This window comes from Spinacia oleracea, chromosome 1, assembly GCF_020520425.1.
Source record: "Spinacia oleracea cultivar Varoflay chromosome 1, BTI_SOV_V1, whole genome shotgun sequence".
Taxonomy (NCBI): Eukaryota; Viridiplantae; Streptophyta; class Magnoliopsida; order Caryophyllales; family Amaranthaceae; genus Spinacia; species Spinacia oleracea.
The window spans coordinates 111,264,828-111,279,154 of record NC_079487.1 but is presented as its reverse complement, the minus strand read 5'-3'; the positions used below and the strand labels follow the sequence as shown (position 1 = coordinate 111,279,154).

The following is a 14,327-nucleotide window of genomic DNA, read 5'->3' as shown; positions in this document are numbered from 1 at the left end:
TCTTATCTGAACTTAACTGAACTTATTTGAACTTATTTTTTCTGAAATAAGTGGAAATAAGGTGAACAGAACAAGTCCTTAAATGCGTGCAAAATACATAACGTAAATAACAAAAAAAGACGGAGGGAGTGGTATATATAAATAATTGCGAAAATGATAAAGGTCACAACATGCGACCTTTAAGCCGTGTCACAATGATAACATGTCATGCTTATGTGTCATTATTTAAATTGAAAAATAAAATATTTCACTTATATAATCTATTATACATTTTCAAAAAAGGTAGGAATATCTTACTCCCTCCGTCCCTTAATACTCGCACCGGTTTGACCGGTGAGGAGTTTAAGACACTTGAATTGACTTATGAATTTAATGAGTGCCAGTTGATAGTGGGGTGTCTTTTTAATATAGTTAGTGAGAAATGCGTAAGGGGATAGAGAGATGTGAATTTTTAAATGTTTTTTTGTAGGGAGTAGGAGTGTATGTGGGTTAGTAGGTAAGTGTGAAATATAATATAATATTGGTAAAAGGATTCATTTATAGAAGCGGTGCAAGTATTAAGGGACGGCCCAAAAAGGATAGCGGTGTGAGTATTAAGGGACGGAGGGAGTAATATTCTACTCTCTCCGTCTCTTTTTTGTTCTTTACGTTTTCCTTTTCGGGTGTCCTAAAATGTTTTACATTTTCTTTTATATTATCACATAAATGCTTTAATATATTCTATCAATATTTGTGTCTAATGATTATCTTAACCAATTAAATTAATTGGATCATTTAATCTCTCACACTTTTCCATTGGGACATTAATTTTTTCTCATTTTACCAATATCAGAATTTTGATAAAATTGAAAACGTTATAAATAAACGTATTTTTCCTTGGTTAAATAAAAAAAATAGAGGAATCTCAATGCACATTGATTAGTCGTTAAAACGAGTGCAAAATATCAAACGTAAAGAACAAAAAGAGACAGATGGAGTAATTTGTTTCCTTTTTTTATATCGACTACCTTATTTACATAGTTTCAAAGTAAAATATTATTGCATTGATAGTAAAAATATTTTGATGACCCATAACCTACGTGTCGCCTATATATACAAATTAAATTCCGACACATAAGATTTTGACAACTAAATGTTGTCACAACTTGCGACCTTTATTATCACCCAAATAATTAAACTATTATGAAGAAGCTTAAGTTGAACAATTTGCGACCTTATGGACTTATGGTCGTGCCAATTTTATTAATTTGGCCGGTGTTTAAGCTTCTATCTTTGGCCCTATTTATTTCAGTACCTTATTTGACTAGTACTCCGTATAATTTTACATCATCCAATTTAGTCTTAATTATTTTTGGACACGGTTGGTGTCTCAGGTTGTAGTAGAATAACATTTGCAAAACTGAACTAATGAGGTGTTGGCCCACTTTATTCATCACCCACCTCTCATTCGTTTAGTTCGGATATTTGTCTGCTAATAATTGCGGGTGGATCAGATAAATGGATATTCATTTAATATTGTCATCTCTACTCACAGATGATTATGTATTAACTAGATAGGTCTCGTGCATGTAGAAATATTATAGAATTATGATTTGACCATTTTTTTAATAAAATATTTAAGTAACAAAAGAATTGTTCAAATATAAAGTAGCACGGAGTACAAAAGATCTTGATAGATTTTCAAAATATTAATAAAGTTATGATACATTTTATGATTTTACAAATATTATTTTTTGTGAAATAACATTACCTCTTAAACTTTGTACTATCGAAGATCAAATAAATAGGGAATGATAAAATTTTAGTCCAAATTTGTTGAATTTGATCCATAAAAAGTTATTGAAATAAATAAATGTATAAAAAGGAAAAACTTTGGCGGAAATTTTTTTCACCATGAAATAATACGTGTCAATCATAGTGTGTCTGTTATAGTAAAAAGTAATACATGGATTAATGCTACCGTCTATGGATAACTTAATATTGCGGCTATTAAGTAATATGTCAAGTATGTAACTGTACTTTGTATTTTTTAACTACATAGCTGTACTGCTGTACATGTCAAATTAAAATTATCCTCTAATTTAAAAGCCTTGTCGTATTTGATTTTATAGTTTTTTTGGGTTAAAATAAAGGTTAAAAAAAAAATCATCATAATAAGATTATAAAGTTAAAAAAAAAAATTGACTACTCGTCTACTCCGTACAAATCTTTCAAAAACTAAAATTCGAAAATTGATGTATTCATGACGTTTATATAAACATTGTAATTTTATACTATTAAGTGTAGAAATGTTATATATTTGTTAAAATAAATTTTGTTATATATTTATAAACATTATTAACATTGAAAATAATAACAAAGAATTACAGGAAAAAAAAGAGCTTTAAAAATAATAGTTTCACAAGTCTGTGCACCTCTGATACTCTGATCTAATGCGAAGGCCCAGAAAATTTGGGCCATATCCAACTAAATAATGTGTTTTGTCACTTGACAGTAGGATGCTGAACATCATTATAACAATAAGGGTTTTGTGGTATCATTTGACTGGATTAGTTGTTCTAATCTTAAAAATAGAAATATACCAAGGGTTTTGTGATATATTTTGACTTGATTAGTTGTCGTGATCTTAAAATAGGAAATGGAAGGGATGAATTGAAGATAATCCTAACACCGAATGAATAAGCATTTAACATTTTGTTTGGTGTAAAGAAAGTTTAGGAGAAAAAATAAGAATATATTCCGTACAAGAGAAAAAAAAGAAATTATTTACCGGTGTTTGTTGGTTAAAGGAAAAAGTGAAAAGGTGGGAATTTTATTTCCTTTCCTATCATTTATCAACTCCCATATCGTCTTTGTAACCAAAGTCGGGATTTGATAAACTCCGGTAAATCATTTCCTTCCTTATAAAATCCCCTGTACCAAACAAAGAAAAAGCATAAAGATTAGGGTATGGTATTGATGGTAAACTGTGTGGATTTGAAGTCTTTTCCTCCTCCTCAATACCAAAACAATCTCCAATTAACAAAACCGTGTCGGGCCTCAGAGCCCGTTCATGAGGAACCAAATTATCCTGGTAACTTATCGGTTTATGGTTCTGTCAAGGAAGGCGATCATGTTGACATTGTATCCCTGTTATCGACAAATTACAGAGATTTCCTAATCCGCAACAATGGTGAAAAAGTCATGGTTGAAAGCCTTAAAGGAAAATACGTTATGATATTTTGCTTCTTCCTTCCTGTAGAAACTCACAGCGCGGTAGACAACCATTGTTGGGCAATAAAAGCTGCATTTTCTGAATGGTTCGACTATGGCAGAGACGATATTCAAATGGTTATGGTTGCGAAGATGAAACGTGGATTTGTAGATAATGAAGAATCCTTCATCCAATTCTTCTCTACGTTCCCTAATTGCCTTGCAATCCCTTTTCACGACTCGAAATCTCATGATTATGTATGCAAGTCTCTCGGGCTAGACGGGCCCGGTGTTCAATACAGCCCGAGCGCCATTGTTTTAGATCCCCTGCATAAGATTCTGCAGGAGAGTTCTTTCTTTCTGGAGTTATATGGGGCGGATTCTTTTCCCTTTACGAATGAGAGGTTTGAAACCCTTTACGAAGAGGAACACAGACCTTTGTTACCCCTTGAGGAAATATTACGATGTAAACCCTCTGATTTCCTAATCTGCAACACTGGTGAACATGGGAATAAGATACGTGTTTCAGACCTTAAAAACAAGTTGGTTGCAATATACCTATGCCGGTATGGCGATTTCATGGATGAACTCAATGAAATCCATAACCTATGTTGTACTAATCGAGGTAATTATGATATGGAGATTGTTCTTGTTTACCTACCTCATGAAGAACCACAACAGTTCATAGCGCGAATTAATGATAATTTAGAGCAAAGAGGGATATCATGTTGGTGGGTTTTGCCATTTAAGGATAGTGTAAGTCATTGGTTAAGCCGACTTAGCGAATCTAACTCTTCCATGGACACATTAATCATCTTGGATCCAACAAGTGGTAGGTATGTGAATCCTCATGGAGAAATAGTTATGAACTTCTTCGGTATTGATGGATATCCTTTCACTATAGAAGCCATGATTGAGAAGGAAACAGCAAGGTTAAGGACATTAACGTTGGACTCATTGTTAGTGTTGTCTGATGAACAAAACTATGTGTGTACCAATGACGGTACTCGTGTGAGTGTGGAAGATCTTCGAGGGAGGAATATCCTTCTTTACCTTGAATGGACACATGATTCAATCGATGATCCAATTGAAACATCCTATAATTTGATTAAGGATTTGTATCACAAAATTAAAGAGTATAAAGATCCTAATTTCGAAGTGGTGTTTGTTCCTATGGATTTTAGTGAGAATATATCCTCCCCTCTTGAATGTTTTACGGCAATGCCATGGCTCGAATGCCCGCACGACCCGGCCCGGGCAGATTTGATATGGGATCACATATGTATGAAAGGTAGTAACAAATTTAACGACCTTATTGCATTTGGTAAAGATGGACAGATTCTTACAATACATGCTTTACAACTACTAATGGATCGTGGGTTTGATGCTTATCCCTTCCCTAACTGTCTGAATCAAGATGTTGAAATTGAATTCAAATGGTTCTTGGATAGTTATGATGATCATCATTACTTGTGTAATTGATCTCGAAATTCGACAATAAGACAATTGATTGATGTTTAATCATGTAAAGCTAGTATGATGTTTCATTGTTGATAATAACCTTGCAATGTAGCTTAATTGAGATGATCTAGAGTAAAGGCTTATTGATCTTGTGGGACTTGAGTTTTATTGTCTTCCCATTCCATTACCATGCAACCAAATGTTCATACGTTTACTCCCATCGTTTTATAGTGATTTTCCAATTGAATGTTAGGCTCTTACATACTCAAAACTCAAAAGAAGATTATAACGTGTTGTTGTTTTTGGTTTACCGTAAAGTCAATCGCGTAAAAGGTTATGTTGTACTCCGTAAGTTGAAGTTTATCATATCAAGTAATCTGGACCCATCAAAAGATATATTGCTTGACATTACATAGAGCTATAAAGTATTAAAATAACTTTTAATCAGATTATCTTAATTTTTGTGTTTTTTTAATGGAATGCTTTTCAATGGCGCGCAATAAAGAAAATGTAATACCATAAAAATCTTCAATCTTGACCCTTTTATTTTTATAAAAAAAAACCGTGTCCAATTAACTCATTCGTTTCACTTAGTAAATACATAAAAGAAATTAAAAATGAATTAAGAAAAACATAAAACATATTTTTCAATTTTTGTCCCCTTTCCGTCTTGTTAACATGAGGGGGGGAAATTGGGTTTATCCAATATTACCATACATTCAAGTCATATGCAAGTGATGCGTGCGAAAGTATTTAAAGAAGAGTAAATCATGTTACGTAGAAAAAATTATTCGTAAAGTTTTTCTACAAAAAATATACATCAAAATAGTTGAGGGGATGAATTATATTACCAAGCATATTTGTTTAACTGAATTTTGTTTAAAAATTTTAAATTATATTATGATTTATTTGTGACAATATTGATAATGTTGCATAATAAAATACTCGAAAGTAAAAAAATAAATTATGTCATTAATAATGAATATATTTGGTTGTGATTAAATATTTTGATTTTGACTTTTATTTTGACATTTTGTTGTTGTGATTAAGACTCTCTTCTGTTGGACTTATTTCACACAAAATAAGTTCAGATATAAGTTTAGTTAAGAGTCTGTTCTATTAGACGTATTTTGACTTATTTCAGATAAAATACGTTTAGATAAGTTCAGTTAAGTTTAGATAAGTTCATATGATATAAGTTCCGCAAAAATAAGTTTTTTTCAGACATTTTTACACACAGATAAGTATTTTTTAGACATTTTCACATACAAATAAGTCTTTTTTAGACATTTTCACACACAAATAAGTTTATTTCAAACAAAATAACTTTATTTTCAGATAAAATAAGTTTAGATAAGTTCAGAAAAGTTCAGACAAAAATACGTTTAGATAAGTTCAGAAAAGTTCAGACAAAAACCGGATTGACTATTTTTTTCATACCTGTTTTTTTCATTTTACAATTAATGTTAATATAATATGTAAGTAGTATCAAAATTTGGTTGGCTGGTTTCTTTTTATGCCTTTTTATTTTGTTTTATAATTAATGTTAATATTATTTTGTATAGAGGAGTTTTAAAATCTCTATTCTATCAAGGAACTCCTAATGTCATTTTCGTAAATGGCCTCTTGGTGTCCCCTATAGAATAATCTAAAATACCCTCCATAATTTCATCATCAAATTGAATTAATGAAAAAAGCTGATTGTTTTATGACATTGAATTTAATTAATTTAAACTAATTATTTAACGGAAATCACCAATTAAGTAAGTCTAATGCAAATCATGGATTGATTTATGCAATCTTAAAAAATACATAAAAAATAAATTAGTCAATCAAATTTAATACTACTTACCAAGTATATTAACATTAATTGTAAAATAAAAGAAAATTAGTTAGTAAATCAGATTTAAGCATAACATACAGAAAATCAAAATTAAAAAAAGAAAGTCATAATAAAAACACTTAATCACAGGCAAATATAATATTTATTAATTACATACTTTATTTTTTTCTTTCAAATACTCTGTAATTTATTACGCCGCATTTTTATATTGTAACAAATAAATGACATTTAAATTTTTAAAACAAAATTCAGTGAAACAAATAACCCTATACGGAGTAATAAAATACATCCCCAATTATTTTGATGTCTAGTTTTTTTTGTAGAGAAACTTTGCGAATAATTTTTAACATAATTTTTTTATATATATATATATCTTTGCAAGTATTTCATGCATATAAGACTAATATTCTATAGGGGATGCCAATAGATCATTTTTTTTTTTGGCAGATCGTACATACAAAACAAGGAAAAAGAAAACAAAAGCCCAGCAAAAACAGACAGCAAGACTAACAATATCTACTGTACTCAACAGCTAAATCTCTGGCATTCTTCGCTTGTTCATTGCTGCATTTCTTCACAACGCATCCATCCATAGTATCCACCACACGCTTTAAATCATCGCAAACCGTGATCAATTCAAATTTACACATTGGAAAGCTTCTAATAGCTTCCACAACTCTAGTAGAGCTCGTATAAACAGTGGCACCTCTTATATTAAGAGCAACAGCATGTTGGATGGCCAGTAGCACGGTTTTCATCTCAGTGTGGTAGGTATCCAAAGCTTCCACTCTTTGAACTTTCTTGGCAACCTCTCCATTGCTATTCCTAATAATCCAGCTTGCTATTGCAATAGAGTACCTTTTCTTCTTCACTTTTTTCCAATATCCTGCAATATAGAGATCAAACGAAGGAGTAGTTAAAGCATTTTTAATAGCAACCTGGATACATGGTTGATTACAACCCATGCCATTTCTCATTCTCCCTTCCTTAAATGATTGCTTCATCCTGCTAGCTTGCATTGCTTGCCAATTGTGTCTGTTGATTGAGTGCATGATACCTATTGGATTAAGATCCACCTTTTTGAAGACTATTTCATTTCTGTGCAAACCCAAAGCACTGCAACAAATAACTTTGCGCGCGGGCTGTCATGCCCATCTTTCTTCCAGAAATATATCAGAAAATTTTTAATCCAATCCCTGACATCCATGTGCTGACAATTTTGTGTACTAATACCAAGCGAAGAAGTTCTCCAAGCAAGAGTAGCAACAAAGCAGTCCCTGAATAAGTGGGCATCATTCTCCTCTTGATTCTTGCAGAAACAGCAGACAGTGTTAACCTCCATACCTCTTCTACTTAAACCTTGCTTTGTAGCAAGAGCCTTGTGCATGATTTTCCAAACAAACACTTTCCATTTTGGCAATAGATCACTCTTCCATAGTCTCTTCCACATACCTTCACCTTCCTCTACCTTTTTGCTTAGGTCATTCATGATTAGGAAATTGTAAATAGAAGATACCATGGAACGCCCATTTGCATTTTTAATCCAATAATACTGATCATCCCAGTTCATTGGAGAAATATGCATATATAGAATTTCCTTTGCTGTTTCTGGCTTAAAACTTTCCCAAACTAGTCTTGCATTCCACCTTTTCTCGTGCTCATAGAAAAGATCCTTCACCTTCTCTAATCTGTTTCTGGCTGATTCGTTCTGTTCTTTAAACACCACTCTTTTAGATGGGAGCCAATCAGACTGAGTAATTTTAGTATCACCCTTGTAGATAGCTTTTCCAAACCCATTACCAGCTTCTCTAACACTTTTACACATGCCCCTAAAATATTCACTGTTTACAAGAATCGAGTAAGAAACCGTGGAAACACATTGCATAATCAAGTGTCTCCACTTTGAAGGAAAATTCATGTTGTCAAGTAGCCATGCCACGAACTCCCAACTAACCCTATCATATGCCTTGTTCATGTCTATCTTTAGTACTGCAAACCTTTCCAACCCTTTCTTTCTTCTCTTTATGAATGTCATAATCTCATGTTCCAGGAGACAATTATCACCCCATATACCTTTTTGGAACAAACGCATTTTGAAAAGGACCAACCAAATCTTGCATAATAGGCTTTAGTCTATTCGTAATGCACTTGGAAATTATCTTATAAATCACATTGCAAAGACTAATTGGACGAAACTGGTTTGCTTTTTCTGGACTAGCTGTTTTTGGAATTAAGGCAATTAACGTCCGATCCCATTCTCTAAGCATGTATCCAGTTTTGAAAAAATGGAGAACAGCTTCAGTTACCTCTTTACCAACTGTATCCCATTCTTTCTGATAAAATATAGCAGGGATTCCATCAGGCCCCGGAGCCTTTAAACCCCCCATTTGGAAGACTGCTCGTTTGATTTCCTCTTCAGAAAAATCCTTGCTCAATTCCCTAACATATTGCTCACTTAATTTTGGAATTATATTCTTCACTTCATCAGGAAAGGACCTTTGTGTAACACTATCTTCTTCCACTTTGAAAAGATTTCTAAAGTGGCTGCATATAGTGCTTTTAATTTCTTCTATTTCTGAAGTCCAATTTCCTTTTGTGTCTTGCAATAATCTGATATCATTCTTTGCCTTTCTTTGCTTTGCACATCTGAAGAAAAAAGCAGTATTACAATCTCCCATTGAGAGCCACTTCCCTTTTGCTCTTTGCCTCCAATAATCCAGTTTAATTCTTGCATTTCTTAGCCCTTCTTCTCTGATTTCCCTTGCATTTTTAAAATCTTCATATATCCTAACTTGTTGTTGTGACTTGTTGCAGTTTTCCATGATATCATCCCAAACAATATTGTTCTCCTTTTGAAATTTTTTACACCATCTAAATAAATCATACCTTACTTGTTGTAATTTTCTTGAACATCGATCTAAACATGGGAGAACCATCTAACTGCCTTTTCCAAACCTCATTAATGATTTCTTTTGGTTGCTCCATATTCAGACACCAGCTATCTATTTTACATGTTCTGGATATCTTTTTCCTTTCAGCCTTAGTATCCAGTATAATGGGAGAGTGATCAGATACTAGGATTGGCAGGTTTAGAATGTTAGCTTCTGGATATAAATTGTACCAACCCTCTCTAGCATATCCTCTATCAAGCCTTTCATATATACAATCATTATCCTCCCTGTTATTACACCAAGTGTAGTTGACTCCATGATAGGGTATCTCAAGTAATTGCCATTTGTTTCTCCAGTTCATAAAAACCTCCCTACCTGGAATATTCACTGAGCCCCCCATTTTTTGATTATGATATTCAACTTGATTAAAATCACCTAACAACAATACTTTATCATGTGTTTTACTCAAAATGTCTCCTATTAACTGCCACACCGTATTTCTACTATCCACATACGGCGATCCATACACCAAAAGTAACTCTCATTCATTCATAATATTACCAATTACATCTGCCACTTTACATAGTATAACATTAGTGGACTTTTTTTAAAACTGAGAGTTTCACAAAAGGATACCAAAAAACTGCTAATCCACCAGCATACTCAGTTGCTTCTACATAATCATTATTACCAAATTAAGCAACCTAGCTACTTTGCCTATAATAACATAATCAGCCTTAGTTTCCATAAGAAAAAGCACATCAATTGCAAATTTTTGGATGGTCCAGATTAAGAATGGAATTGTAGGGTCATCCGAAGTGTTTAACCCCCTACAATTCCATGCCATGATCCTCATTGGGCCCTTTGAGGTTGATTTGGCTCAACCTCCAAGCCATCAGATGGTAAAACAATAGGAATAGCATTGACCCTTTCCGGAAGCGGAGATCTCTCTTCTGTTGAACTAGATATCCCACGCTTCATGACAAAATTCCCTTCATAAACAGCTTTAACGAAATCATCCATTACCTGAGCATATGAAGGCAACGAAGACTCCGATGTTTCAAATCCCTTGAATCTTTTGAGAGATCCGATGACATCAACGAAGCTTCCATTGGTATTTTCTTTGATGGTCTTCCTACTCTGCCTTTCTCAATGTACGCTTCCTCCACTATCTCCTTAATTTGAACCGATTGCTTTTTCTTCTAATCTGCCGGGTTTAGTTTTCCCTCTGGGAAGAACTTCTTCATCTTTCTGTACTCACGAGCTTTCCCCTTTCCCTTTGAAGGTTTGTTCACCTTATAATCTTCCAACGACTCATTTTTCGAACTTGATTCCTTCCAGCCACTCAATATAGCTTTTCTCATTTTGTCAGCATCCATATTCACCTCTTCAATTCTCTTGATTTGGTCTTCCATGATGACATTAAATATGCGCAAATTCTCAAACTCCTCCCTTGGAATATCACTGCAAGGAGAGTAATAAGTACTCGAGGAACCAGACTGAAGAGAAGCATGGGAACCTGGCAATAACAGGGGTGATTTTGGAGAGTTAACATTGTTCAGCTCCGCCCAAAGTTGGGACCATGACTCCGATTCAGAATATGGGATTGAGTCCTCCGATACATATCTATAATATCCAAATTTTGTATTCTGGCCTACTTGATTAGGGATCTCAGGGATTGGGCCAAAAATTTCTTCTTGTGTTGGACTTGTTACCATATCTTCCCCTACTACCAGCCCAGTATTATCTTCAAAAGGAACTTTAGATGGGTTACGCCAATCATCAGTCGGAATTAGGCCCAAACTTCCATTAGAATTACCACCTCCATTTGGGCTTTCTTCGTGGGCTGGTGAGTAGCTATTGGAATTGGGTTGCATCGCACCTTAAGACAGAACCGGCCCACCTGTTGGAAAGCTTCTCATACCTGAGGGTGGTGTGTCTGATGAAGAACTTGAGATGGGTTACGCCAATAGATCATTTACGATATGATAATGGCAGAAGTTCCCTTATACGGATTACTCCGTAAGAAGTAGCATATATATCATCTATAACTAGTATTATAAAACTCAAAGCACACTGACATGTTGTAATATCCCGGAATTTCAAAGCTCGATTAATTAAGTTTAATTATTTTTATTCGCTTAAAATTCGTTTTAAATTGTAATGTCACATTTTATTAACAAAAGTTTTATTTATAACTTTTAATTTTACTTCACGATTTATTATAAATTTAATATCGTATTTTCGAGAATAATTACGTTTTAAATATTTCGTAACTTATAAAAGATTTTAAAATAACGTTTTCGTTAACGATTTGTTCGGAAACTAAATTTAATTATTTGCACTTTATAAATATCATTTTCAGAAATTAATTTAGTCAAAATTGTTATTTTAATTTTTGGTTATTAGTAATTAAATTCTGAAAATTAGCCCAAAAATTACTAAACTACCCTTATTAGCACCTAAATGAAACAAAGTCAGCCTTCTCTTTTCTCTTCTTCTTCCTCACGTCACTTTGGCCATGGGAGTCAAAAGCTCCACTTTCTACTTGTCACCACCTCAAGGCAACTCAATCTACTTGTCACCACCACATTGCAATTCAAGCCTTACTCATCAAACCTATTTGAATATCTGGAAATCTAAACTAGAATAGCTCATCTTAATCATCACTTTCATTGATTCAATTTCTTCCACTTGTCAATGCAATCAAGCTGAGTTGCTGCATTCATGAAGCCCCATGACAACTATAAATAGCTGCTCAATCATCCCAAATGAAACACAAATCAGATTAACCACTAATCCCTAATTCACCATTAAAATTCCTAAAATTTAATTCAAAAATAAAATAAAATTACCACCACCACCACCACTTAATACTGCCGCCACCCTCGCCACTTCCTGCCACCACCACCCTGACCTCCCAACACCACCACGACCACTGCACACCCTTTCACCGCTCTCCGTCCTCCACGCCCAGCTTCCCCTGCCTCCATCTCCTCTGCGCACATCCCCCTCCGCCTCCCTCTCTTCCACGAAGCCACGCAGCTGCCACCACCCAGCACCGCATCTCCCAACAACCACCATCACCAGTGCACTGCGCCGCTCAGACCCAAACACACCGCCCTCCACCTTGCCCCGAGCAGCGACGCTTGCAACCCCTCCTCCCCCATTTTCGGCTCTGTTCTTGCTCTCCTCCTCTCTGTTTTGCGTGGGGTTTAGGAACTTTGTTCCTATTTGGTTTTATTCTACAATTCAAGTAAGCCCAAACTCCTATTTTGGCCCAATTTTCTTTACTAGGTTATTTTACTTATTCTAAATATGTTTTACTTATTTATTCTAAATTTGTTAATATGTTTACTTAATATGTATTATTCAAGTAGAATTAATATGTTTTAAATTTTGTTTCTTTTATTTAAAATTATAAATATACGCACTCACGTAAAACTTAAATTTAATTATAAGTTTTATTTAATTATTTCATATTTACTTGATTTATGAATTTATCAACTAAATATATTATTTGGAAAATGTTAATCGTTTTGATATTAATTTTACAATGTTTATCATTTTATATATATTAATTCAATAATTTAATCTTTTGAAAGAATTCGGACTCGGAGCTCAGAAAGAACGAACCAAGGACAAAGCTTAAAGTAACGCGGAATTAAGGTAACGGCTATTGCTAGTACCCGCAATTCCCTTCTAAATGTGTTTATGAAATCATGACAATACGATTGAATTTATGACCTGAATGCTTTGACATGTTTTATTGAATTGCGGGAAATGAATTATGTTTTGATTGAATTAATTTATTATAATATGATTTCATGGAATTATTCCTTATTTTATGATTGATTGAATTTCTTATAAAATGTTGTTTTTAAGAAACCATGAAAGAAAGGATGTTCGATCGCATGATCCAAAGGAAATATGTTACTTCAACTGAAGTAAAAAGGCTAAAATGTAAAATTAAACGAAACATGATAAAGGAAAGTGAAAGACCTAGTCCGCTTGGCAGTATATGTTCACAGGTTACGATTCTCGGTCATGCATGTACCCATGGGGCATCCGCCCATTGAGCCAAGGCTCTCATGTTTTCGGGCCAAGGCCCCATGTTTTATGGACATCGGTCCATCGTGGAAGACGTTCCACCATATCATACTTGCCACGGCTAGCATGTGCACCCTAAAGTTATGAATGAATTAAATAAAGGACTTTATAAAATGTTTTACATTATTCTATTCTCCCTGTGTTATTAAATAAAATGAATTGAAATGAATTTACGTTGCTAGAATAGTTCGTTACTGAGTCTTCGGCTCACCGTTTTTGTTTTCTGTTTTAGGTACTGCGGGGAACGATGATGACGAGTAGTGGCGAGGAATTTCACTTGAATAATATTCACTTAGTCTATGCTTAATGTTTTAATAGTTTAATTAAAGACTCTTAGTAAGTTATGTACTTTTATTTCGGTAATATAAAAGATTATTATATTAACTTTTGGGATTTAATAGCTATGATTGATGGTTGCCTCGTAATTCCCAAGAGGGAGTTACGGCAGGTAATGTCCCGACCAAATTAGGTTAATTCCGCTGCTAATTATGCCTTAATAATTGGATTAGAGGTCGGGGCGTTACACATGTGCCCACTTTCCCATCATCTCCATCTTTTTTTTTCTTTTTCTTTTTTTAATTGACTCATCATTAAAATATAAATTCAATATTAGTACTTGTATTAAAATTGTGGCAACTCAAAAGACACCCTTGAATATGAAAACAACAGCCAACTCAAAAGACACACATAAATAAAAACATAGCAATAAATAATCACAAATCAATAAGCAGTAGTACTTATAACTTAATAATTTTTTAATTCATAACTTCATAAAATAATAAGAGTTATATAAACTTCACATCTCTCATGCCCACTTATAAATAAATTTG

General features: G+C 33.6%; 1 protein-coding gene across 1 annotated transcript; it reads left to right on the top strand.

The window, feature by feature from the left end:
* Positions 1-2,958: 2,958 nt before the first annotated feature.
* On the top strand, positions 2,959-4,674 carry LOC110802191 (probable nucleoredoxin 1). Its single transcript, XM_022007627.2, has one exon. It carries the CDS (start codon positions 2,959-2,961, stop codon positions 4,672-4,674), a length of 1,716 nt encoding a protein of 571 aa, XP_021863319.2.
* Positions 4,675-14,327: the final 9,653 nt, after the last annotated feature.

What these genes read in the sequence shown, in the direction of transcription:
- LOC110802191 (XM_022007627.2), top strand. Translation starts at nt 2,959, where the DNA reads ATGGTAAACTGTGTGGATTTGAAGTCTTTTCCTCCTCCTCAATACCAA.